The 23700-nt window shown below is 37.2% G+C and overlaps 1 protein-coding gene across 22 annotated transcripts in view; it reads left to right on the forward strand.

The window, feature by feature from the left end:
- The window catches only part of OSBPL9 (oxysterol binding protein like 9), a 148445-nt gene that overhangs the window by 82195 nt on the left and 42550 nt on the right, over positions 1 to 23700 (forward strand). For 10 of the 22 annotated variants that reach the window (XR_004974057.1, XM_036349760.1, XM_036349770.1 and 7 more), the window contains exon 5: positions 19735 to 19818. The exons of 2 other annotated variants lie outside the window; for them this stretch is intronic. Coding sequence is in view for 17 of the 20 variants with exons in the window: in XM_036349760.1 (XP_036205653.1) it covers positions 19735 to 19818 (84 nt within the window). In the remaining 3 variants the exon portion in view is untranslated. Of the gene's footprint in view, positions 1 to 9351; positions 9515 to 10771; positions 10982 to 19734; positions 19819 to 22324; positions 22438 to 23700 lie in introns of those variants that run through there. 10 more of the 22 variants (XM_036349780.1, XM_036349781.1, XM_036349761.1 and 7 more) reach the window with 7 other exon arrangements.

Raw genomic sequence — 23700 nt, forward strand, 5'->3', positions numbered from 1 at the left:
TTAAGCCATCAGTCTGACATCCCCTGAGGGCTCCCAAACTGCGAGAGGTCACAGGCCAGCCTGAGGGACCCCCCCCCCCCAAGTGCATGTATTTCGTGCATCGGGCCTCTAGTTAAAGCATAATGTTATTTAATGTGGCAAACCTAAATCTAAGTATGGACTTCTTAGGTTTAAAATGTTACAGAACTAACTAGACCTCTAAAAGAAAATGGCAAATTATATATAAAAAAACAATAAAACCCAAATTAACATTCATTTAATGTGATGAATGATAGTGCCTTGCTAAAAGTGCATTACTGCTTACAATGTGAAGATGGTTCTGACAGGGTGTAGATTCTTTTTAAGTTTGGCATGCGTACACTACTGTGTGGAATAAGATAATTCTGTCATCTCACCACTTTCTTTTCTGACTGCTGGGAAACCTTCATTTGTACAGCACGTGCCAGGAGGTCAGTTGGATCTTACTTCACATATATGTAATTTACATGATAAAGGCTCTTCTGTGATAAGTAGTGGTAAGTGCTTGGTGCCAACTTGATTATAAACAAAAACATGGGCACTGAAATAGCTTGGTAGCATTTGTACTTAATATTATTAACTGAGCTGATTCAGTGTGTGGTCCCTGACTTATGATGGTTCAATTTACCCATTCACTAGAAACTTTACTTTGAATTTTGCTCTTTTCTCCTGCTAGCAATGTGTGGTACAATACTCTTGTGATGCTGGGTAGTAGCAGTGAGCTGCAGCTCCCAGGCAGCCATGAGATCATAAGGGTCAACAACAGATACTCTATAGCAGTGGTTCTCAACCTGTGGGTCGCGACCCCTTTAGGGGTTGAACGACCCTTTCACAGGGGTTGCCTAAGACCATTGGAAAACACATATATAATTACATATTGTTTATGTGATTAATCACTATGCTTTAATTATGTTCAATTTGTAACAATGAAATTGGGGGTCACCACAACATGAAGAACTGTATTAAAGGGTCGCGGCATTAGGAAGGTTGAGAACCACTGCTATAGTATACTCATTGTGTTAGGATATTTTGCCCAACTATAGGCTAATATAAGTGTTCTCAGGAGAACACTTATATTTAAAATAGGCTAGGCTAAGCTATGATGTTCTATAAGTCAGGTTTATTAAATGCATTTTCAACTTAATGATATTTTCAGCGTATGATAAGTTTATTGTAAGTTGAGGAACATCCTACTAATTTTTATAGTTATCAGAAATGAAAACACAGAAGATTGTAGTAAAGACTTTTTAGATCTCAGTTGGAAAACACTGATGTAGATGTCTAATTGAGTAGTATAGACCTTTAAGTTTTTTACTTTTATGCTGTAAGTGAAATGCTATTTAATTTTTTTTTATACTAAATGGCTTCTGTAATTATTCTTTGGGTCAAGAAATTGGGCTATAATTGTCCCATATACTAGTAAATAAGTTTATGTAGGCCACTGTAAATTGTATCTTAAATGGCTATCAAATTGGAATTTCATTGCTACTGTCTTGTAATTGTATAGTTTTTGCTCTTTACTATTGGTTCACTATCCATTGGCTTTGATCTCAAGCCCCTAGAGAGCAAGGGCATGATACCTTGTATAAGAATATGGCTGAGGGGAATAGGGAGCGCTAGTAGAAATCTCATCAGAAATGACATTGGAACTGTAGATAAGAACATCATTATCCATAAAGCAGATGTGACAGACTTCAGATTTCAAATCATTATCAAGGCTGGAAAAACAATAGAGCCATTCTGAAACTTTAAAAAAATGAAATACTTCTGTATGATAATTATATCTGTCAAACTTTTATTATAGACAAACAAATTTAATATTTAGTGTGCAGTTTAGGTGACTAGCTAAGAAATTAGTCGTTAGTATTAGGACCTTCATTCTACCTTCTTTTCTATAATGCTGTTTGTCTAACCGAGTAAGATTAATAAAAAAAATTTTAGTGTTCTTCTTGGGTGTTTCGCTACTTCGCTGAAGATTAGCTTTAAAAATATATATATTTTTATTGATTTCAGAGAAAAAGGGAGAGGGAGAGAGAGATAGAAACATCAATGATGAGAGATGCCAGAGCTGACCAGCAGACCCTGAGCAACAAATGAATGGATTATTCTGACACATTTGCTGTGAAAGAGAGGGCTAAGGGACTCCCTGGCTAAAGGAACCAGACAGCCCTGATTGCCTGCCTCATTAGGCTTTTATTGTAGCAGCAATTTGAGAGAAAGTTTATCTTTTAGATACAATCAGTAGGGTATGTAATATTGGGAGGGCACATGTGTTTGTAGTGTCCTTTAAGCAAGGACACCCAAAGATTAAGCATAAGGATTCCAGTAAACATCTGGGGGTCTGCACGTGCACAGACTTGTTTGGAAAGGTCAAGGAATAATTAGGGGCACCGACTTTGGCACTCCCCTAAGTCAGAATTCCGATAAACAGGTTAGGCGGCCTTCTGCACACTTCCCTTTTCTCGGAATGTCCTTACAAACTTTCCAGCCAAGTCTCATACTTCCCCACAGAGAGAGAATTACTAATAGGCTGCCTCCTGCATGCCCCACCCTGGAGATCGAGCCCACAACCCGGGTATGTGCCCTTGACCAAAATCAGACCCAGGACCCTTCAGTCCGCAGGCCGACACTCTATCCACTGAGCCAAACCAGCTAGGGCTGAAGATTAGCTTTTGAACATATATTTCCAATTTTTCAATATGTACATATCTGTTTAGTACCTATAATGGTTTCCCTGGCCTCAGTTATTTTTGTATCATGTGGGAAAATAGATATGTTTTGTTTTTCTCCCTTGAGGCTCTTTGTGTTCCAAAGGAAATGACTACAATATAGATGTGTCATCTCTTTCATAGGTAAAGGGGTTTGGCGATGTAGCCAGTTATTTGGATCTACTATAACAAAGGAAAATTCTTCTAAAGGCTATTGCAAATGTTGTTGTTATTACTGAGGCAGTAAAATTTATGACTCCTAAATTATAACTTAGGAGTCTAGGATTAACTTTTTAAATTAATTCTATTGTGCTGGTAGTAGACCACCTATCTCAAACATTGGGAAACAACTACACAAATGGCACAGTTTTATAGAAGCTAAAGGTTATTCCTTTAACTGCCAGAAATTTATTTTAACTGTGTCTTTTTATGGGAATCTCTTAGAACTTATGTATTTTCTTACCTTCTCTTTATAAAAATAAAGTGCATGCTCAATTAAGAACGTAAAGAGAATATGTTTCAGAAAAGTTATTTATTTGGTAAATATTTATCAAACACTTCATGTGTTCCATGCACTATTACAGTTGTACAGGATATCATTGTGAGTAAACGACATATTGTCCTTGCCTTCACAGAACTCAGTCTAGAATAGAGAATAAAGATAATAATGAGGATTGAATTTTTAAAGACTATAAAAATGACATAAGTTGTGCTTTTTAAAATTGTTTAACTATGTAGAAATATATAAAATAAAAGCAATAGTTTTTCCCACACCCTTTCTTTAGAGATGAATGCATAGTTTTCATTTAACTTCCCAATTCTAATGTGAAGTTAGAATGCATAAAAGCTAGAGCATTTACAGTGATGAGTAATTATGCAGTACAAAGCCATTTCACTCATCTTATGGCAAGGAGCTTTGTAGGTCTAACGAAATTTGTCAACTCGTGCTTTTAATGAAATGTATAAGTTGTTTCAGAAGAAAGTTAAGTGACTAATGCAGATTTTACTTGTAAAAATTGGGGCAGTAGTACCTATCTAATATAATTTTTAAAATTGAGTGGTGCTGAAAGGTTCACATAGGGAAACATCGGCCTCTACATTTTCTTTGTTCTGCTTGCCAGACTAGCCATTTTCAACCTTGTTATGTGGCTCTTTTTATAGCATGGTACCTGGAATTTCAGTCATGAAACAGACATGTACCAGGTATGCTAAAGATACAGTGGTAAACAAGGCAATACTGTACACTATCATAGCTATTGTGTGGTGTTTATTTCTAACCTTGAACAAATATTTCTTTTTGTTCGATAATGTATTGAGAATTGTAAATAATTTACAAACTTTTGGAACATGGTGGCCTTGATCATAGGGTAGGGACTGCTTCTACCACATGCTAAGTAGTTTATTTGTTCCATTTGGCCAGAGTTTCTACATGGAAACTTCTTGGCTGACTTTAATTTTCAGACTTCTGGTTATTGATCAGACAAAATAGTGGAGCTACATATACTGCTTCCAAGAGTTGTCATTTTTTTTATGAAGTATTTTTAAAATCTATTTTTATTGATTTCAGAGAGGAAGGAAGAGGAAAAGAAAGATAGAAACATCAATAATGAGGGAGAGCCCTGACCAGTTTTGCTCAGTGGCTAGAGCCTCGGCTTGCGGCCTCAAGGGTCCCGGGTTCGATTCCAGTCAAGGGCATGTACCTTGGTTGCAGGCACATCCCCAGTAGGGGGGTGTGCAGGAAGCAGCTGATCGATGCTTCTCTCTCATTGATGTTTCTCTCTATCCCTCTCCCTTCCTCTTTGTAAAAAATCAATAAAATATTTTAAAAAAATAATAATGAGGGAGAATCATTGATCGGCTGCCTCCTGCACACCCCCTACTGGGGATTAGGCTCACAACCCTGACATGTGCCTTGACCAGGAATTGAACCATGACCTCCTGGTTCACAGGTCGATGCTCAACCACTGGACCACACTGGCCAGGGGCAAGAGTTGTCTTTTAATGTTACCTGCTCCAACCATTTGGCCTGAGTTGCTAGGCAAATTCCTAGGGAAACTATGATTTTTTTAAAACCTATTTTTTATTTTTTTCTCTCCTATTTCTATCAAAAATATTTGTCATCTATGTTTAAGATGACGTAAGAGGAGGATGTGATTTTAGGTAAACATTAGTGGACTCTCTGGCAGAAATAATATTTTTGAAAGTAGTACATAATACATGAATTCTGTATAAAATGTTCTTTGCATCTTTAAAGCTATAGGTAAAATTGGCCTATTTTTTACTTAATAGACTTCTTGTCATATTAAATACCCCCTCACTCTGAGTCTTAGTGTTTGTATTTTTCTTAGATTATTTTATGTGAAACAGTCTGCATCTGGTGAGATGCAGTCAGAGGGAAATTTAGAATTTTGTGAGTTTTTTTTTTTTTAGTTTTTCTTGTTTTGTATTTCTAGTTTTATTGAGAAATAACTGACATACATTATTATATAAGTTTAAGGTGAGTGTACAGTATGATTTTTTTTGTACTTGATCACCATAGTCTGTTCATCTTGAACAACAAAAATAAATGCCAGTTTAATTTAATCATTTGGTTATGTAGTTCAAAAATAAGTATTGAAGATCCTTTGATACATGGGTAGGTAATCAGTTGTCATATAGGGGTGTAAGGCATTGGTCACTTCTAAAATAACTTGTAGATTTCCTTAAAAACACGGAGTTCCAAAATTTGTTTATAAGTCCTATAGTTTCTTGGAATAAAATCAGTAAAGTTGACTTGTATTGTGTAATTACTCTTCATTATAAATGCTACATCTGTTATGTACACTAACTTTACACATGGATTAGGAAAATGAGAACTATATATATCTATAACAAATAGTTATCTCTAGTATGAAACTGTGGACTATTACTGTGACCTCTTTAAATATATATGCAATTGAAGAAAACTCATTAAGAGACTGACTGTCATAAATCATATTCTCAATCATCATTACCCTTAATCTTAACACTTAAATCTATCAATAAAAAACTGATGATAATTGTATCTAAATTACCCAATTAAATTTTTACTCAACTATTTACATTAAACTGTCAAAATGACAGTGCGTTAGATTTAGAAACTAGTGACCTATGATGACGGTGATGGGAGATTAGGAGGATACTTTAACAAAAAATAACACTTGGGAAGACACTGTGAAATACAAAGTCCTTGATGACCTACCCCATAGGTCTTTTTGTCTAGTTGGGGAGATAAAGCCTAAGCACATGAAAGAACTGCTAAGCAAGAGTTATATAAATAAGTACTCTGTCTCTTATGTAAGGGTCAAACAGTACAATACACAGACAGAATTAGAGAGGTAGGCTTTTTTCCCCTGGCCCGGAGAACTGTGTGATCAGCTAATACTGAATTAAGTCCTTTGGCCTGCTCAGGCACAAAATTAGCTGCTAGAAAAGCAGATACTAAAGAAAATTTAAAAGGGTGTCATTGTAAGTTGTTGGATATTAACCATGTCCATCTGGCAAAATGAATGTGTGTTTTTTTTTCTCCATCACTGTTTATAGTTTAATATTTATCACAGAATTATTTATTTTCAGAATCTATTCCCATATGAAATCCAGGCATTTGGCTAAATAACTGAGGATATGATGTTTAACAAAATCAGATACGTAGAGCCTCGCCTTATTGAGCTTATTGAGCTTACAGTTTGGTAGTGAATAAACATTTATCAAAGAATAATGGAAATAAAATAACCTGATTAAAAATGGGCATTAAATCTGAATAGACATTTTTTCAGAGAAGACATACAGATAGCCACCAGATACATGAAAAGATGCTCAACATTGTTCAAGATCTGGGAAATGCAAATACGAACCACAGTGAGAGATCAATTCACACTTGTTGGCATGGTTAGAATTATTTAAAAACAAGAAATAACAAGTGTTGGTGACAATGTGGAGATAAGGGATCTCTTGTGCACTGTTGTGCAACCACTATGGAAAACAGTATGGCGGTTCCTTAAAAATTAAATATAGAACCACCATATGATTCAGTAATTTCACTTCTGGATATTTGCCTGAAGAAAACAAAAACACTAATTCAAAAAATGGGCCCCCATGTTCATTGCAGCATTATTTACAATAGCCAAGATATGGAAACAACCTAAGTGTCTATTGATGGATGACTCGATAAAGAAATTGTAATGCACACACACACACACAATAGGATATTATTCAACCACAAAAAAGAATGAAATCTTGTCATCTGAGACAACATGGATGGACCTGGAGGGCATTATGCTAAGTGAAATAAGTCACAGAGATAGACTAAAGTAAAAAAACCCACCAAGCTCTTAGATACAGAAAATAAATTGGTGGTTGCAAGAGATGGGAGTGGGGGCAGGTGGGAGAAATGTGTGAAATGTTTTCTGTTTTTTAGTTTAAGTAAATTGAACAAAAAATTTTTTAAAAGAATAATGCAAATAGAAAGCAGAACAGTGTTTGGAGGGATTGACTGCTTAAGGAGCAGTGGGAAATTTTATGATGATGGGAATGTTCTATGTCTTACTTGATGGTTACATGTGTGCATATACTTATGAAAATATATTGAATTGTACATCCAAAATGGATGCATTTTATTGTATGCAAATTCAAATTCAATGAAGTTAAAAAGGACTAACTCAAATGCATGTAAAATAGCTATGATAAGTTTCACATAGGAGAGTTGCTTGGGCTATGGGAACATAATAGGAAGAATTCACATAGGCAGGGAGGAGATGATGATGAGTAGAAGTAAATTAAGTGAAGGTTGGGATTGTTGTCAAGGGGAAAGTGTAAAAGACAGAGTAAAAGCATGTGCCAAGGTCCTGAGGTTGGAAGGTCTGTGGCAAATTGTGGAAACTTGAAAAGGGTCATTGTGTGAAGTACAGAAAATGAGGGAGTAGAGCCCTAGTCGATTTGGCTCAGTAGATAGAGCATCAGCCCACAAACTGAAGGGTCCTGGGTTCGATGCCCATCAAGGGCACATTCCTGGGTTACAGGTTCCCCCGCCGGATGCATGCAGGAAGCAACCAATGTGTCTCTCTCTCACATCGATGTTTCTGTCTCTCCCGTTCCCTTCCACTCTCTCTAAAATCAGTGGGGGGGAAAATATCCTTGGGTGAGGAATTACAAAATGAGGGAGTGGAAGGTATAAGATGGAGCAGGCGGCCAGGAGGGGCTAAACCTTGTAGGCCATTGACTGACCTGGATCCTAAGCACAGTGAGAAGCAGTTGAAGTTCTTTAATTGGGGGGCTTGGGGTGTTGAGGCTGTAATGAAATTGGAGGAGCTAGGGTAGATTCAGGAAGACTTTACTAAGATTATTGCAAGTGGCCTGGACCTGTAATTGTGAGGTGTTGATGGAGAGATGTAGACAGAACTAATAAAGTATTTAGGAGGTAAAAATGACAGAACTTGGTGATGGATTGAATGTGAAATGAGGAAGGCTGTAAGGGCTGCTTGGTTTATGGTTAGCATATTAGAGTGGATGGTAGTGGTTTTTGTTTACAGAGATAGGGAACTCTGGAAGAGGACCAGACTTTTGAGGACTGCATGCAGGAAGAAGTGCTTTTGATATTTGAACATTTTGAAAAAACTTACATAAAACGAACTGAAGGTATCTTTAACACAGAGTTCAGCAAGCATTTATTGAGCCTTTTGTGCAATCTGCGCTATGCTAGTTGTAGGGGAAACCAGTAGAGCACAATTTATTAGACCCTTAGGAGTTTAATAGAGCTACAGGTGTATATAAGCCATAAAGAAAAATAGAAAGAGCAGTAAAGAAGATTGTCCTCCAGGAAGTTAAGGATTTATGCCTGTGACTTCCTGCATTTTAGATGGATAATTTTCTGTCGAGGTCTGAACTTTAGATCTAATCTGAAGTTAAGACCTTTGGATTCCTGAAGCATCTTCCTTCACAAGCCGCCTCCATTCCTCATGGAGATGCAGCACAGCAGAGGCCCACGATGCTCCCGGAGTTTTAAATAAAACAGGCACCAGAGCTTTTGTTTATGATAGTGTCTCCTCCTCCCCTCTCTCCCCCCGCCTTCAGCACTTCCCCGCAAGCGAAACAAACAACTTTCCGGAAGTAAGCGGAGGCAGTTATCGAGATGACACTTCGCCCCACAGCTGACAAAACATTTGGAGGTGGTAGGTGTGCCAGAACCACCGCCAAGTGGAGTGAAGCAGGTTTACGTCTGTGCCCGGGTCCTCGCGTAGGCGCCCTCTGTGGGAGTCGCCGGCCCAAGGCTGGGGAGCCTAGCGAAGCTCTCTCTCTCCGGCGATGCCCGCCCTTTCCTGGGGGTGGCAGCTGCCAGTCGCGAGGCGTCGGCGTGGCAGCCCCTGGCCCAGCCCGGTCTAGGCGGGGCCGGGGAGCCAGAAAGCCCGGCCTCCCTCCGGGTGCCCACCCGCGGTGGCCGGCCCTCCCACCTCTCCCAAAATTGGCCCAACCAATCGTCAGCCTCTCACCTCCCGACAGCAGGTGACCCATGGCCAATCGCCAGGGGTCTCTTTGCCGGGAGCGGACAGGCCCAGCCAATCGGGGCGGCCCCTAGGCCGAGCAGGGCGGGACGGGGCAGGGGGGAAGGGGTGCCCCGGGGGACCGGCTGGACCTGGCCACACTGACTGCGCCGCAGCCCTGGGAGCCGCGCGGGGGGAGCAGAAGGGGTGCTCGGAAGCGGCCCCCGCTCCCTCCCCTGGAGGCACAGAGGGCGGGGGCCTTGGCGAATGGCTTTCTTGCTGGCCAGTTGCGGAGTGAGTAGACCCGAGGGTCTGGGAGAGGGGCCGGCCCTCATCCCGGAGTCCCCGGGGTCCCTGCTGTCTGCCCGGGCCGGGGGCGCGACAGTCGCCCTCTCCCTGCCTCCTCCCCGCCGCCCCCTGGGGTGAGTGGAACGCGGGCGTGCAGGCCCCCTTCCCGGGAGCTCACTTCCTCGCCCGCAGGAGGTGGAGGCTGGGGCTCCGGGCCTCCTGTTCCACCGACTCATTCGCCACCAAACCGGATTGGAGACTCTTCTCTTTTTCGATTCATGTTTTGGAACTCTGTTTTCCTTTCGAACGCTTGTCTGAAGATACTTATTTTAAACACAAGAATTAAGCTTTCTCTTAATGTAGAAGCCTAATTTGACCAGTAGCCCATTAATAGAATCTCCAATTGCAGGCCATTTTCTGTTGTTTTATTTTTGGCATTGTGTTCTTACCTGGCCCAGTTTTTGGGTTGTGTAATGATTATGGGTGTTATTTGTTAGTATGTGTGTGGGAGGAGGGAGGTGGTTTTATGCTTTTTGGGTAGTTTGTGCAAAAATATTGAAAGCTTTGGAATAGTTGTATGGGGCTAGTCAGGGGTGGGCAAACTTTTTGACTCGAGGGCCACAATGGGTTCTTAAACTGGACGGGAGGGCCGGAACAAAAGCATGGATGGAGTGTTTGTGTGAACTAATATAAATTCAAAGTAAACATCATTACATAAAAGGGTACGGTCTTTTTTTTTTTAAGTTTTATTCATTTCAAACGGGCCGGATCCGGCCCGCAGGCCTAGTTTGCCCACGGCTGCTAGGTTTAGCTTCTCAGCACCGCTTAGTTATGGAAAGTTGAGTATAACGAATAGACTAGGAAGCATGTTTGGAATCATGTATTTTTTTTGCAGCGTTCATACTTTATTTTGCTATGAATCAGTGAGATGTATTGAACTTCTTTTTGCTAATTTAAAGTAACGTGGTTTTGCTTGTTAAATTGTTTACTTTTAGCTGTGCAGGAAATTAAAAATAAATCAAGTAATTACTTTCCTAATTTCGGTGGAGAAACTGGGAAGAATCTTACAATAGTAGTTGTAGTTTTAAGAGCTTTTGTAGTGAACTTTAACTTGGAAATTCTCTTCCGCTATCTGTGAATCACCATCTCTCAGTAGGTTGCCTGTATTGAACTGAGTAGGTGATAAAGCCCTTTAATGAATAGTGTTAACATCTCTCATTTGCTTTTACTTAATTTTAATTTTTTTTTTCACTTTTTGTGCAGTCCAGCAAGAGACAACTGAAATAAAGATACCATATTACCTCTTCTAGCACAGAGAAGATATAAACCACTAAAAATCAGATTTTTGGTCTGAGAGGCTTAAATGGGAAATGAGAGGTAACAGAGAAGCTGGATCTGTTTCCAGACTGTCTTGAGTTTGGTTTTCACAGAGATGACATGATCAAGTGCTCCTCAAGAAACTAGGCTGCAAAGGTTATGGTCACATCCATTTTGATATTTCTAAAGTTCTGGATGGTGTGTGTTGTTGTTTTTTTAATGTGAAAGATTGTGTTTGGTGTAATAATCTAACCACTTAGCTATCCACAATTGAGATGAAGATCAGCAGAGAATTTAGTACAATGTAAATTTAGTTTAGCCAGGAAAGAGCATTGTGATACTAACACATTCTGCTGATTGGAAAATCTGGCTGTTGCGTGGTTTGCAGTCTATTGCTTGAGAAAGAGGATATCAGACTTTTATTCTAAAAAGCAAATTCTAGAATGTCCCTGGAGAGATGTCAAGTTCTGTTAGTATCTAAACTAACATATTTATGGGGATTCTATAGAAGAAGACAGTTTTTATGATTATTTAATATACTTAGCCTAAAATTATATTTAGGAAGATTTTTCAGTAAATATTTAAACAAAGATTACATTTGAAGGAATAGTTCCTAGGCTGAAAATACAGCTAAGCCAAGTATCTGTTTCTAAAAGTTCCACTACACACAGGCAATTTAAAGCTATTTTCCATGTCCATCACTAGATCCTTTTAAACTTGCCTTACTAATATCTCTTGGATTTGGTCTCTTTTTCCCCCCATATGATATACTTTAATTCAAGCCCTCATCATCTATCACCTAGACTTCAGCAAAACTTTTTTTTTACCTAGACTTTTGCCAAATCTCCTAACTGGTCTCTCAAGTCACTAGACTCCCTCTCCCCATACTCTTTATCCAAAATTATATCCAGCTGAGTCACTCCTGTGCTTAACAATGTTTTGGGTTTCTCTTGCCAAAGTCCAGCTGTGTGGCATGTCCTTCAAGGCCCTTCTCATCCTAGTCCTAATTTTCTCTCTCGAGTCTGGACTCGGCTGCAGGTACTCTACCCAAGACATCTACTCTAGCACTGTGAACTGTGCATGCCAAAGCCTTTCATAGCTCTTTTGTCTTTTCACAGCCTTTCCCTTCTGCTTAGAATTATAATTGCACAGAATTCTGTCAAGTGATAAAATCTCCAGTTCTTCCTTTAACACACAGCTTGTGTGTTACTTTTTCTTTTTTTTTTTGTCAGGCAGAGCAAGTTAGAATTACTCTTGACCTTTGTGTGCTACAACAGCACTTATTCATATCTCCATATTACATCCTTCACTAGATTGCATTCTACATTTTTTGTTCACAGATCTGATACTTACACTCCAATCTCCTAGGGACCAGAGGTCCTTATTCCTCTTTGTATCCCCATGGCCTTTGTCCTTAGTCCAGTGCTTGGCACATAGTGCTCAGTGCTTTTTAAATGATCAAAATATGTGACTTTATTTCCTCAGTGTGCAAACCTTTGGCTCAGTTGTACTGGAATTAGGTTTATGTGTGTAAGTTAGAGATGTTTCCTAAGTCACCCTTCCTCTCCCTTCTCTGAAATCAATAAAAATATATTTTAAAAAAAGATGTTTCCTAAGTCACCAAGCTCCCTAGTGGCTGCGGCACCTGAGAGACAAGATTGGAGAAAATGTTTAAAAACTATGTTATAAATGGTGAGCAGATTCCCAGCTAAGCTGCGCACCCCTCAGTTTATATGCCCTCTAATATAGTTGAAGGAATGCTAATAGCAGTGCTGGCACAAATTGATTCTGTGATAGTATAGGAAAAAGAGTTTGTTGCTAACTAGAGAAGTAGGAGAGACTAATTGGAAGGGGTGAAATTTGAGCTTATTTCAGAAGATTAGGTAATGATTAATTATATTTGCTATTATCTGTAGTGTCCTTAAAGATGTCCTTTGAAAGTGATGATAGTACCTGGCACATAACAGATATTCAATGAATATTTGTATCACGAAGGAATAGTAGTGGTTGCTGAGTGTGTGTGCCTGCACATGTGAGAGAGAGGGGGTCAGGGAGAAAGACTGACCCAAACTTGTCCTTTCTACATTGGAGTTCATTTATTTCAGGAGACACAATTACGAACTTTGCTTCTTTGCTCTATTGACTTAGCGACTTAATTTATTTTTCTAAAATGTGCCATTGAACCAAGTTACGTATTCTGCTTACTCAGTTGTTTCTTTGCATTCTCTGTATTCCAGGGTGTGTTTTAAAATCTGGTTGCATTAAATCTTTCTCACTCAGTTTTAAGGTTACACTAAGTGATAGAGTTTATTATTGTTTTAACATTTTTTGTCATACCATGGAGGACTTGGCTGCAGTTGGAACCTGTAAGCTCTTATTGCCTTTACTTAAATGAAATGAACATTTTTAAAAAAGTAAGTGGACCCCAGGTTTTTCCAATATGGTGAGGTATTTACAAACCTTGTTTACCTGGAGATACTGACTTCATAGAATCCTGAAACTGGAAGAGATCTTGGAATTTTAATTCAACCTCTACCTGTTTTTATGGTGGAGGAAATAGACTTAGAGGAGCCAAGTGATTTGCCCAAGGTCACACAATTAGAGAACAGAACAGCGAGGACTAGAGCCCTATGATTCTTGCTCTTTTATTTTTTTAGAGAATCAAGGTGCTGCTCTGGTGCTGCTTTCCATCCATGGCTGGCTTTATTCCCCAGACTCCAGTAATTTTTCCAGGTTAGCTGCTAATTTTGGTTTCAGCATCTATATCTGAAAAATGTCATCTTGTACTTCTCCAAGAGAATATCATTCCTCATTTTGGCATCATCCTGCTTTCCGGCCTCATTTTGTGCTTATTCTAGCCCTCCGTCTGTGAGTATACCTGCCTTTTCTGGTTGGTCTCCATTTTCCTGCAGATTCATTCTCTGCCTTTCTTTGCTCTCAGCTTCAGGAGGTTGACCTTTACAGCCTGTGTCACCTGGCATCCTTTATCCTCTGGCTTCTGGCTAGGGTTAGCCGATGGGAAGCAGCAACGGAAGATTGAAGAGAGAAACTCCGCGGGTATTTAATCTTCTTGCTCCTTTTCTGATTTGATGCTTTTCTAGCAGTGGCTGTTTCCTACAACTAGAGTGTCCTTTGAGTAGTTCCTTCTTTGATTGGTCCATGGTTAACATTGTTCCCTTCCTTCTTCCTTCAGTTTAGGATGATGAAGGCTTCCCTGCCTTTCCTAATTTCCAAGTACTTCAGCATGCCTTGTTAGTTTCCTTAACCCTACCCTCATCTCTCTAGTCACATTAAATAGAAGTTCAGACATCCCATCTCATTATGCTGTTTCCAGTGGGGCCCACTGCTATAATACTTTCCCCCTCCCCATCTCTGTCCAAATCCTGGATTCAAAAAAGATGACTTCTGTGAAACCTAACTCATCCCCTTTAACATTCTCCTTGGTATCTCTTAGTACCTTTCTCATAACACTTATTTTATCATGCTTGGATCAGTTATTTGTAGATAGATGTTTATCTCCTCTAACTAGTAGCCCGTCATGTGATATTGTGCTTGGTAGGCTGCCTGCCGCCTCCATGGGAGCCGCGCTGCTTCCACAGGAGGCGGGCCCGCCGTCTCTCTGGGCCTGCGCTTGGCCACGGAGGCTGTGGCTGGCCCCCCTGTCCCTGTCCGTGTCCGCTCTGGCTGGGGTGGGGGGGCTGGCCTGAGCTGGGCGCAGAGACGAAGCAAGCATTCCACAAGGCCGCTCACACTGCCTGCTCTCAGTGGCCATCCCCCCGGGACTGGGGGACTCCGGCAGAGCTGAGAGGACTGGGTGCTGCCATATTTTGTGATGGAGTGATGGTTAATTTGCATATTACCCTTTTATTAGATATGATAGATTTGAAACTTCTTAGGGCAGGATATCTATTTCATCTTGGCATTCCCCAAATCTTCCAGAAGATACCATAATCATAGAGATTCCTACTGAATAAATCATTTTAATGCCGAGTTCTAAGCCCAGAGCAATATGTGTAAAGCAGTGCTCATGATAAGATTTGTCATGAGAGAATGCGTTCTTAGAGGAACAGGTTAGTTGTCATTGCCAGGTCTTACAATGCCTTGCCTCCTATTCAATTTTTCATTTTTTCTTAAAAACTTTTAATTAGCCTTTAAAAATTCAGATCCAGACTTACAAAATAAAGCATTTTTAATAACTAAAGTTATTTTTTTCATGAATACTCTATGATTTGCAAGAACTTCTTATACTTTGACTACTTTTTGTTTAAAAGCCAACAAGTAAACACATTTCAGAATTCCTTATTTCATTCACTTTTAACATTTTTGTTGAGTACTTGCTACAAGCCAAGCACTAGCCAGGAGGATACAGTAGAGAACAAAACAAGTCCTGTATTCATGGGCATATATTCTGGTCATATTTTAGACCATCTTGATGTATTTCTGACATCTATCAAAATAAATCAGGGTAATTTGTATTACACTTTAAACAGCTTTAGCAATAACTGAACCTGTTTCCTTCCGTTTGATATTTACTGGAAGCTAAAATCAGATATATAAAAACTGTTTTGGCGTATATAATTTTTAAAGGGTAAATGCCAGACCAGTTATAGAATTTATTCTTTTTATTTCATGGTTATTGTTTTTGCTGTTTGGTTGGTTTGTGTGAGATAAAAGCCTTCTAGAGCTGAGTGTCCCTTGGTCTGATTAGTGTATCATTTGCTCCCTTGGGTGTTACTTTCCTCTAGATATTTTTCTATACAGAGAGATCCAGTTTTGTTAGAGGAATATATGAGGTTTTATTTTTTAAAACATAATCAGATTTTCAACAAGGATTATGTTATGAATGAGAATTTTGCAGTTATTTCCAAACTTGAACTACTAAGATACTCAGTTTAAGGATTTATGTGATTAATGTGAATTTCTTCTAGTTATTCATAGAGCAAATTTTCAGGAAACTTACCTAAAACATTTGGGTTTTTTTGGTGGATCCCTATAAATACTGAGACTTTTTGCTTTCCAAAATGCTGTTAAGCTGAATGATAGGCAGTAATCTGAGGTTGGAGAGGGGAATAATGTATTTTTTCCATCTCATGCTGGTAAGACATGCTGGTCAGAGCTCATTTAAATCCTGGAATGACTTACTCTCTGACTGTTAAGACATTCCTGGTAGCCTGACCAACTAATGTGTGAAACGAAAAGCTTTGACTGATTGCCAATATCACATGGTCAGACAGTGCTTTGTTGGGAATTATGTAGGAGGTATTTTTGTTTTTTATTAATTTGCTTTTTGAATGTTGAGTCATGATCATGTTATTAGCGGGAAGGATGTGGGGGGAAAATCAGGTATTCTGCTTTGTTTTACTGGCCATCATGCTCAGCATTTATTCTAGTATAGTGGTGATGGTTAACTTTTAAATGCTTTTTTGCTAGTTTGTGCTTTATCTATAAATGATGTTATAAATTCATTATGCTACATTTTATTTTGCTTGGAAAGGTGGATCTGAGCAGCTTGAGCATTGCCAAATTTACTTTCTTAAGACACTAGCATTTGTAGATAATGTTAAAAGAATAATGCAGATAATTTTGGAAGCTGAAAGTTAAACAGAATTTTAAAAATATTTATCATCTGTGCAGTTTCAGAATATTTTTTACATAAAGCTTTTGAATTAAAATAAATGCATACTTATAAAAACATCAGACAACATGAGTGTATAAAGTAAAGAACTGTCTCAAGTTCCCCCGTCCCCTCAATCCCACTCCCCAGGAGTAATATATATGTTTCATGTGTTTTATTTCAGTGTGTGTCTGTGTGAATAAAATAGTTTTTTTAAATGTAACTTCTCTATTACTCATGTCTCCACTTACCTAGCATAAGGTAAGGACTAAGTTAATAATAATTGACTTGAATTCAGGTGTCTCTTTTGTTTCTGTTGTTTGCTTTGTACATTCAGAGTCTATAAACTTATGTTTAATTTTAAGTAATTTGCTACTTTCTGAAACCTCTTAAGCAGTTTATATGCTTTCTAGACCTTTATATCTCTAAAATGCTAGTTACATACATTATATAGAGAGAAACGTTAATAATATCTTGGTCAAACTGGGGCACTTTTTAGAGTAAGGAAGTTGCTAATAATTTTGCTGAGACAACAGGCAGAAGCAGGGACTGTTTCATACAAACTAGGATATTTGGTCATCTTATTTATAAACTGCAAGTTTTTGTTTTATATAATTTTGACAATAACTTTTTGTATGGCTTTATTAAATAAATTTGGGGAGACTTTTGGATGGACAAGTTATCAGTGATTTAAATAGAGTAAGATGGTACTAATTACAAACCTTTTTTGTGTGGGTGAGTCACCAAATCACTTTATGGAATCAATATTAGTGGTGTGTTCTATAAGTCACAGAATGGTGTCAGTGTTAGATGAAGAGATCATAAAGAATAAGCAGTTGTGCGGAAAGTTGTGATTAAAGTGCATGAATTTTGGCAATGGAGTCTGTAACTCATTCCTCTTTGGCAAAGCAGTCCTTTTTGTCCTAATTATATGAGCAATTCAGATTTGTTTTGTGGTATTTTTTAAACAGAAACTCAATGTTATGCATATTAATTGTTGTGCATATAATGCATAAGCTATTTTCTCTGTAAAAAAGATAAAAGTGATTCTGCTTTTCAAAGAACTAATGTATTTTCAAAAATCAGATTATTTTATGAGAAAAGGCTTTCTTAATATCATTTGCCTCTGTTACCAAGGTAATAATTCGGTGCTATTTACCTTTTCTGATTCAGGCATAATACCCAATACTTTTCTGAACATCTCATATGGAATTTTTTGTGTGTGTCCAAGACTGTATTTTATCACTGTTTTGTCTGTTGTTCATACCTTTTTGATTACTATTTTCTTCTTCAAAGTTAACTTACTGTTCATTTTTTTAAAGGACTATTAAATACAATTTATATTTATATCCTTTTCTTGATTAGATCTCTATTAAAGTTGCATGTTTTTATGGTATTATCTAGTTATTAGTTCATTTTATTTTTATCCATCAAGTATTCATTGAGTTTTTACTTCTCTATGTTAGGTACCACTGTAAGGCCTGGGATGCAGTGGTGAATCTTGGTTATTTACCATTCCAAATTATGAAGAGGAAGTAGAACACCTACTGTTGTGTTACTTTACACATATTCTTTCGTTTTATCTTTCCAACAACCTTGAGTGGAGGAAGTAGAGTAGGAGAAAGTGGAGGTGGAGAAAGTAACTTCACCTGATTATACAGGTTAATTGGTTAGGAAGCTAAAGATTCAGGATTTAAAACTACATCAGTCTTAACCTTAAAGCTTATGCTCATTTTCACTATATCAAGCTCCTTTCGGCAACATTTTTTTTCTTAATCATCACCCAAGGATATTTTTTCCATTGATTTTTAGAGAGAGTGGGAGGGAGGGAGGAGGGGGAGAGAGAGAAACATGGAAGTAAGAGAAACATCTCTTGGTTCCTCCTCCCACATGCACCCCCATCCGTAAAACTGAGGTATGTGCCCTTGTCTGGAATCGAACCCATGACCCTTTGGTCCAAGGGTTGACGCTCTAACTATTGAGCAAAACCAGTCAGGGCTCCTTCAGGCAATTTTTAGATTACATTTTAATGCTCTTATGCTATGAATTCTTTTCAAGTATCATTGTGACTTAATGGAAAAGTGTAATGGATTTGAAATCCAAAGATTAGGTTGAAATCTCAATTAAAAAAATAATCCCAGCTGCATGAGTTAGGTAAGCACTACCTTACTATCTATCTTACAGTTTTGTGATAACGAAGTGAGAAAACATGTACAGCATATAGCAGAAAACTTAATATCCTGAAAAAAAGTTATTTTTTCTTGCTTTTTCTTTCTATTTTTTGTTAATCCTAGCCAGAGGATATTTTTCCATTGATTTTTAGGGAGAGTAGAAGAGAGAGGGAAAGACAGAGAAACATCGATGTGAGAGAAACACATCAGTTGGTTGCCTCCTGCATGAGCCCAACCAGGGCCTGGGCTGAGGAGGAGCCTGCAAACATGCCCTTGACCGGAATCGAACCTAGGACCCTTTGGGCCACAAGCCAGTGCTCTGTTCACCTAACCAAATTGGCAAGGGCCTGAAAAATATTTTAATATCTATTATGCATCTATAGAGAATCTGAACTATGAAAAAAGACCCTACTTTTAGGCCATTCTTGGGGTACCTAGCAGTTGTTGTTAAGAAAGCTATAGCTTCCACGTTCATAAAAATGAGCTATTAATTTGGAGCCTTAGCTTATCAGAACATTGATTTAAGTGGAAAATATCTTCCTGAAGATACAGTGGAGGAATTTGAGAATAGCCTCAATTTTATAGACATTTTAAAATTGATAATCTCAACTCCAAATGAATCAATAGCTGGGTATTGTTTAGGATTAAAAATAGGGAGCAATTCTTACTCTTAGAACTTCTCTATACCTCCAAATCCTGTTCTTTCCTTAGCTGAAGTGGATAAACAACAAACATTAGGGATTATAAATGTTTCTAAATTTTCAATGTAAGGAAAATACAGATTAGCATTCTCCACATAGAATCATGGTTTTATTACTATTTCTGGTTTCTTTAATATGCTTTTTTTTCATCATTAAGCCAGATTCTAAATCATTTGGTAAGAAGACAAAATGGTGTCTTTTCTCAAAAAAACTTAATTTGTTAGCAGATTTCTAAGGAACAGAAAGCCATTAAGTTTGGCATTCTTTTTTTTTTTTTTTTTAACTTGCCATTTGCTGTTCATGTATCTACTTTTCCTCTGTATAATTACAGATTTTTCTCTTATTATTCCTTTACTTAATTATTGATGTCAGACTCACAGCATGGTAACTTTCTATTCTCTTTTTTCCTTACCTTTATGGAAGATCAGTACCACACTTGCTTTTTTCCAGTCTTCTGGTATCTCTCCAGTTCTTGAATTTTCAAAAATAATTGTAAGTGATTCAATTGTAAGTATACGCTATACTTCTTTCATTGGATGAAAGTGTATCTGTGATGCATGTCACCTGAAATTGCTAATTGTGAACATTAACTTTCCAAATACTCTCATATTTTAATTAAAACAACATTTCTGCAAAGTTTTCATTATTTTAATTATATGCTTTGTGCTTTGCTAATTTTTAACAATCATCTGCTTTTGTCTGGATTCATGCCATTTATTTTTCATTGGGAGACTTATTTTTATTGGGGGAAGGGAGGGGAGTGTTTTTCCTTTGTTAAAATTTTAAGCTGTTATTTCCTTTTACAGTTTTACTGATAATTTATTCTGTGTTATTCTGAACTTTTCTATGAAACTGACATGGAATATTGTCTCTATTTCTAATATTTTCGTTTTCTCTTTTTGCAAGATATTTTTACTGAATAACAGTTTTGTCCTGTATAAGAGAAAGCACTGGATATAGCCAGGGTACTTAGTCCTTAGTTTTGCTGTGAAATAAGATTTGATATGTGAAATTAATTACTCATTTGTGAATTTCTTTTTTTATAATGTTATTATTCAGCTATAGCCCTTCTCCTTGTGCTATTCTCAGTTCCTCAAATTACCTATAAGTTTCTTATTTCCTGATTCTGACCTCAGAAGACCTTAAACCACCTTTCATCACCTGTCCCTCCACTGTTCATTACTCTTCCTCCGTCCTTAGGAATTACATTAATAGTTCTTACTTCATCTCAAAAATTGCCTCCTGTACTGTTTTAGTTTTAATAAGAGAGTCTCCCCAAAACAGCTACAATTAATATGTACTTCAGTTTTAAGGACATACCTTTCAATACCCTTTTTTTTTTTTTAATGGGGGTGATGTATTCAGTTATGTGTATGTATAAAGTATAAATAGTGTTTAATGTTCCAAGTCATCAATAGAAGTTCATTTAATTTTGCCGACATTTGTTAGCTTTGAGAAGTGTCTTCTGAGAAAAGTGATACTGCTCACCATAAGTATTAGAAAGATAATAGGGAGTGCTTTTATACAGCTTTGCGGCCGTATGATATTCTTCTACTAGTCTTGATATTATTTTTAAAATTTCCCTTCAGTTGGGCCAGATGTGTGCCTCTGTGTATATATTTTAAATTAATTACATGGATCCTGATATAAAAATCATATATTACTCTTCTTGACTTTATATGTATTTTATGTTTCTTTATTAGCCAAGTATTCTTACAAATAGTCTATTTTTTAAGAATTACTATACATAAGTAATATTTTTTCTTTGCATAGAGTTCTCATTTAATGCTTAGATTTAGATTTGATTTCTATTGCAGTTTTTCTAATTTAACTTCTTTTACATCACAGGACATTTCATCTTTAATTATCTATAATGGTTGTATGTAATTTAAACTGTAAATGAATTCAGACAGAAATCAAGACAGAACTATGGCTCATCAATATGATAAATTGGGGAGCGGCAACATCTTGGGTCCCTAGTGACAGAAGTGCTACAGAACCACTTCAGTCAGTACTGAAGGACATAGACAAATGAGAAGAAAAGAAAGATATGGAGAAGAGAAGGAGGAAGTTTGAAAAGGGAAGGGGAGCGAAAACAGAAAGGCTAAGGAGAGGTCATGAAGGAGATATGGGTCCCATGGCACCAGCAGTTGCCACATGGCTGTAGTCAGTGCCACAACAGTCATTCAACACTGAGCTAGTTCTGGAGGGTATAATGTTGAATGGCACAGTTCCCACTCTTATGGAGCTTATCCTTTTGATAAGTCAATTATTTAAATATTTAATTAGGATAAAATGTGATAGATGTTAGATAATGTGAATAGAGTACTAGAAAGTACATCTGCTTGGTTCTCAATCTGCAGATTGAGATTTATTTAAAATATAGGTTGTTTAATTAATTTGAAATATGAAGTCACACTGTCTTAAAGGGTCTGCCATGTTCTAAGTTATTTTCAAAGACAGACCAACCTTAACATAGTAAAGGACTATATTCTGTTTTTTATGATCGGTTTTAAAACAAAACTCCATTAAAGAGGATATAAGTAAGTGTTGTATCTTACATTGTAAATGTTGAATCGAAAGAGGAATTAGTTAATGACTTTAGGGAATTCTTATGAAAAAGTTTGTTAGGCAGTAATAAGTTCCTTGTCTTTAGATACTCAAGCAAAGATTAAATGACTTTCAAAGATATGATAAAAGTCACTTCTATGAGTGGAAGGTTGGATTAGGTGGCTTGGATTCTATGTACTGTAAGTCAATTTATAGTGAAAAGTTATATTTCTTCTAGTGCATTTTTCTAGATTTGAGAAAATTACTATCAATTCCTTGTCTGTGTTACTAATAAATTTGTAAATGTTATTTTATTGATTGCAGATGGGCAACAGTATATGTAGATTTTGTTTTTAAGGTACACCAAAGATTTATGGATGACAGTGCAGGGGAGTTTAGGCCAGTTCTGGGATTTTAAGCTAATAACTGTTGTAATAAACCTTCTATCATACCTTTCATACAGAAAGATGGGTTGCTGAGTAGATCTTTGACTTGGATGTTGTCCCATGTGGAGTTTATTCTAACGGTATAGGAATGTTGTGGAAGACTAGAGGCAGGACTGAGAAAAGAGCCAAGGTGAAGTTCATATGATTAAAGGGTTGTTTTTGAAGAATTAATTCATGTGGGTTTAAATCTCAGTAATTTAAATCTAATTTGTTTCTATGTATTGACTAGAGACTTTTAGTGGATAAGGATTGTTCAAAAGCGTAGGTTAATTAGATTTTACAATGGTAGTTCTAAGTGGATTCAGAAGAGGGAAAATTCTTAGAAATCACTTTCTCTCTTTCCAAGATGCTTCACCTTTTATTCATTTTTGAATGTGCCATTGACCTTTTTGATATTTAGCAAGAACAATGTATTTAGCTGATTTTAACTGCGTTTTATAATTAAATTATTGATAATATTATATTGCTTTTTTAAACAAAACATAAACCAAGCCAAGCAGTCCTTACAATTTTTTTTTTGGAGGTGGGGGGAGGGAGAGGTATAGTAATGTGGAAATAAATTACTCCTTTCTAAGAATAGTACAATAGTAACTCTGAAATGTGACGGATTTATCCTTCCTTTCCACATCTGTTATCATCCTACTGCACATAATAAATGTTTCTAATAGGAAGTTTTTTGAGTTATCTTTTAAAATGAAGCTATTTAGCCACACTTTTATAAATATATGTGGATTTGGCATACATAGTTTTATGATTTTTTTCCTTATATTTTGTTTTTATACGTGACATCTCTCATTGGGAAGAGGTTTTCCAATACTAATTTCAAGCAGTTTCTTTACAAACATGTAAAAATGTAGGCAGTTTATTGCCTTTGAATTTGAAAAAGAAATGCATTGATTTTCTCATGGTCTAAACAGGACTTAAGTTTTTATTGTTTTGATTCAGAATTTAAATTTTAGTTTAGGAAGAGCAACAATACTAATAGTAGTAATTGATAGTGTTAGTAACTATATATTCTTAGTGAGGTAATAGCTGCCACATTAATATTAGTAGGAGAGGACGCCTGTATTTGTTAGGTAAGAAAAGAGCGGCTTGGAGAGACACAGTATCTGTTAGTAACTGAGCTGCAATTAGAAACCAGGTTTGTCAACCCATTGGTGTTTCCATAATACTATACCATCTCAATCTGGTGTTTAAGATAAGGGAAGTGGAAGTGCTTCAGTCACGTTTAAAGTATTACACAAAGATGAGGAATTAGTGTAATAAAAAGTGAATTCTGACCTCAGTTTACCAAAATGGGGAATGTGAAAATGATGAGTATATGTTGGCCAAAGGCAGGGAAGATATGACAAGTGAAAGTCAAGTATATAGTATGTTGAACTACTATTTTTCA

This window comes from Myotis myotis, unplaced genomic scaffold (assembly GCF_014108235.1).
Source record: "Myotis myotis isolate mMyoMyo1 unplaced genomic scaffold, mMyoMyo1.p scaffold_m19_p_2, whole genome shotgun sequence".
NCBI classification, from domain to species: Eukaryota; Metazoa; Chordata; class Mammalia; order Chiroptera; family Vespertilionidae; genus Myotis; species Myotis myotis.